This window comes from Tupaia chinensis, unplaced genomic scaffold (genome assembly GCF_000334495.1).
Source record: "Tupaia chinensis unplaced genomic scaffold, TupChi_1.0 Scaffold000002_1, whole genome shotgun sequence".
NCBI classification, from domain to species: domain Eukaryota; kingdom Metazoa; phylum Chordata; class Mammalia; order Scandentia; family Tupaiidae; genus Tupaia; species Tupaia belangeri.
This window is the reverse complement of record NW_006159428.1, coordinates 4,980,980-4,984,972: the sequence shown is the minus strand read 5'-3', so window position 1 is coordinate 4,984,972 and position 3,993 is coordinate 4,980,980. Positions and strand designations below refer to the sequence as shown.

At 41.9% G+C, this 3,993-nt stretch overlaps 1 protein-coding gene across 1 annotated transcript in view; it reads right to left on the bottom strand.

Moving 5' to 3' along the window:
• Positions 1–1,767: 1,767 nt before the first annotated feature.
• The window catches only part of KCNB2 (potassium voltage-gated channel subfamily B member 2), a 470,433-nt gene continuing 468,207 nt past the window's right edge, over positions 1,768–3,993 (bottom strand). The window contains exon 4 of the mRNA XM_006139796.3: positions 1,768–3,987. Coding sequence (XP_006139858.1) covers positions 2,316–3,987 — 1,672 coding nt within the window. The 3' untranslated portion in view covers positions 1,768–2,315. The remainder of the gene's footprint in view (positions 3,988–3,993) is intronic.

Sequence of the window (3,993 nt, the reverse complement as noted above, 5' to 3'; positions counted from 1 at the left end):
GATGAATTTAAAAAAAAAAAAGGAGATTCATCAGTGAGGCATTAGAAAATAAGTATTACTTCATTAGACTATGTAAAGAAAATTATTTTTGTAACTTATTTGTTATTCATCTGATAGCAGCTATGTAACTGTTTGACTGGAAACCTATATATAGAAAATTTAAACACTCTAGATTTACAAAAACTGACCAACATTTACTTTTAGACACTGAAGTAAGTATGAGTAATGTAAATATCAACGATTAATGACCACAAACCCTTAAAAGTTATGTTTTGAAACAAACATGAAAACCATTAAGCAATTCTAAGCACAGTGAAAAAACAGACATTTAAAATTATTTCTAGTAGTAGGGCTGTTTGGATTTCAACTAAGACCAAAACTTGTTTTCTTATCTGAGATATAATGACCAGATTCTGTTCATTAAAAAAAAAACAAAACAAAAAAAACCCCAAAAGCCCAGCTGTTCCTTAAAGACTTCAGTTAGGTTCTAAATAATTGAGTTATTTTTTCCAAGTGTTTTGGTCTCTTAAAAATAGGCTGAAATTTACATTTTTTTTTCTTTAAAGAACACACTGTGCTTTAAATTTGATTCAGAATTTTCCTGGCCATTGCCCTGAACTCTATACACATATACAAACACATGACACTGAGGCAAGTGCTGGACATTTCGGGGAGACCAAGGAATCATATTAACTGGAAGCCTTCTAATAATTTAGGAACAATTTTGTCTTGGTATTTACTGAGGCAACACTGAGAGCAAGAGAGGTTGTCAAGGCTTATCCATGCGCATGTTTGTACATCCCATAGTTGCACACCTGGGACCAGAGCCTTGATTCCTGTGAGACAAAGTGGTTTCAAATACACTGGAATCTAGATGTCACAAACAAGGCAACCTCCAACAAGTGCCTTAACTCCTCTGAATTTGGCTGTGCCCAGGAGAAGATGCTCGATGTGGCCTTTAAGAATAATCCTGTCTCCCTCTTGGCGAATGGGGTTGGAAATGTAAGATGGAATTTCTGTTCTGGTTGCTGTAATTACTGAGGGTTCTCCATCTGTGGCTTCAGTCCTATAATTCGCACCTTGCAAAAGGAACGACTTCCACACATAGCAGTGCCTCCCACTTCCCCCTCAATGAGAAATACTGGGCTACCCATTGTCAGGCCAGGGTTCTTTTCATGGTAACTCATGTCCGACCGAAGTCTATGGAGGGGGACGTGGCAGTTTCACTTAAATTGCTCTGGATTTTGTTTGCCAAAAATCACTTTTTTGGAACTCCCATTTTGGCATATCTACATCCCAGTTTTAGATCTTTAGTTAGATAAAGGTCATGTTGGGCAAGGTAGAAAAAATAATCATCTTTAGATGGCTAAAATATAATTTTTTATAAAAGAACTAATTTGCAATGTGAAGTGCAATTTTTAAAAAAGTTTAGTTGTATGATGTAACATTTTCTATATTTCTGTTTTTTAAATTCCATTTTGTTATAGACTATGGTATGATATATACTTCATGAGAGAAATTTCAAGCTTAAATTCCAAATATTTTGATATCTGGTCATTAAATCTTGCCTATTTCCATGATTTGTAAATAAAACCACAAATGCAAGAACTAAGCAGAAGCAAAAAAGAAAAATGCACCCTATGAGTTATATCACAAATAAGTAAAAATACTGTATTCCTTTAAACAAATGTACTTATTAGAGCTTTATAACCCAAAGCAAGTTATGCGAGATGGTTTAAGAAGAGGTTGCAATTTTGCAACAGGAAGTCTGTAAGCTCCTCCAGACAGTAGCTGTGAAGGAAATACCTGTGTCTTAGAAACTTGTTTCCACGTGTTCTTGACACTTTTGCATGGAGGCCCCATTATTTACAACATTATGCATTTTGCAAGCTCAAAGCACCGGACTCTTCGTAATTATGAATGCATGCAATGACATTTCATCCTTTCATGTGCAAATGCTAAAACTCATTATAACATAAAAGTTAAAACTTGAAAATCTGACTACAATTTGAAATGAAAGGATCAAAAATGTCAGACATTGCAGAGTATTGGTTCCTAACAGAGCTTTCTTTATTTGTTCACTGTTCTTCAGTCGTTTTTGTTTGTTTGTTACAAAATGCAGTCTTGATTCTTTATTTAAACAGTACTTAAACTAACTGTTCATGCCATGCAAAAATAACATTTTATGCACTTTTTGGGGGGCTTCCCATAGTTTAGTTCACAGGCATTATTAATTGTGTTTTTAAGAAACAAGTTATTTGTGTGTGTGTGTGTGTGTGTGTGTGTGTGTGTGTGTTTATTGCTTTTGTAACTAGTCACATGCTGGTTTCACGTGTGGGACAATAACCTGTATCTCCTGGGTTGGAATGAATTTCTGGGGCAAACAAGTGGTTTTCCATCTTGCAGCCTTCTTGATTATCCTTTTTTACTTCACCCACAGCATGGTAAAAGTCTTGCCTATAGTTGTGACCTGTGTTCTGGGGAGAGGAAGAGCCCACACAGCCCTCTTCTCTTAAAGGGTCTCTTCCATCACTAGGCTTATCTGCAAAGCAATTTGGGCTGGAGTCTGCGGGCTTGTCCTGCCTTGTCCCTTGGAGCTCTAAGAAGTCTTCATCTTCGCCAGTGTCTATTTCAGTGAAGCTCCTCCTCTCTCTTGAAGAGAAAGGAAATAGTTTCTGCTTGGAAAACCGAGGGGACAGCCCTTTGGAAGGTCCCTGACAATGTGATGGCGAAACCTCTGTACCCGGCAAGGGTCTGTCTCCCTGGGGAGGGTTTTCTTCTAAGAGGATGGTGCTTATGTGCTGTGGGGTTGTGACAGAAAAGTCAGCTGAGGTCACTGGCAGTGGCCTGGCTGTGCTGGGTGGGGTTTGTGGTGCACTGCCTCTATTTTCCTTAAAGTTCACTTTGAGGGATCTGGACTTCAGTGGGTTGCTGCCTTTTAAGGAGCTCTTCGGGCTGTCGGTGGCATTGTCAGACTGGGAAGGGCCGAGAGGCCCACACTGGGAACCAGCCGTGTCCAGGTTCACAGTTATGTCGACTGGGGCATATTCCAGTGGGGCGTCCCTGGCAGCAGGCCCCTTTTCTCTGGCTAGTGTTAGAAATGGTGGGCCCCTGACTCTTTGGTGCTCTTCTGTCCCTGTGAGGTCAGTTGGGAACTTCATCTGTAAGTGAGATGCGGAAGGTGGCGGTAGGGGTGATCTCTCCGTCTCTGTGAAGTCGGTGGCACAGCTGGTGAAGCTGTCAATGCTGGAGGTGCTCTTCATGTCCATGATCACCTCGGTCTGCGCCACGGCCAGCTGCTCCTGCGGGCAGACCACTTCTTCCATTTCGATCTCTTCTTCATAGGTGGATGGCCTCTCGGGCTGGTCCTGGCAGTCCGGGTTTGGGTGAGAGTGAGTCTGTGTCTTGGTGATTTCATTGTAGAGCATCTCCAGTTTCTGGGCGCTCAGATGCTGGGGGCTGGAGGAAGAAGTGTTGTTCAGCTGCTCGTGGGAGTCCTTCTGGCTAACCTCCTGGTACTTAGTCTCGTAAGACTTGTTGGAGCTGGTTTCCGACAGAGCCTTCCTGGCCCACTTCCATCGGCTCGGAGATAGGTGATTATCGTCCGCTGAGTCCTTTGTATTTCCAGTATTGGCTGGCTCTCCTGTCTTCTCAACGGCCACATCTATCAGTTCCATACTTCGAGCAAAGGCATCTTTTAAGTTCATTGAAACAATGCTCCCGTTCCTTTTGGCCCGCTCAAGAGCCTCTCTCCTCTTAATTGCCTTCTCCTGGCGTTTCTGCTCCTTGTAGAACTCAGAAAAGTTGTTCACAATGATAGGGATAGGAAGGGCAATAACCAGAACCCCAGCAATACAGCAGAGGCCTCCCACAATTTTCCCTAATAACGTTTTAGGGTAGATGTCACCGTAGCCAACCGTAGTCATGGTGATGGTGGCCCACCAAAACGATGCAGGAAAGCTGGGGAACTTGGTAGCATCTTCGTCCCTTTCA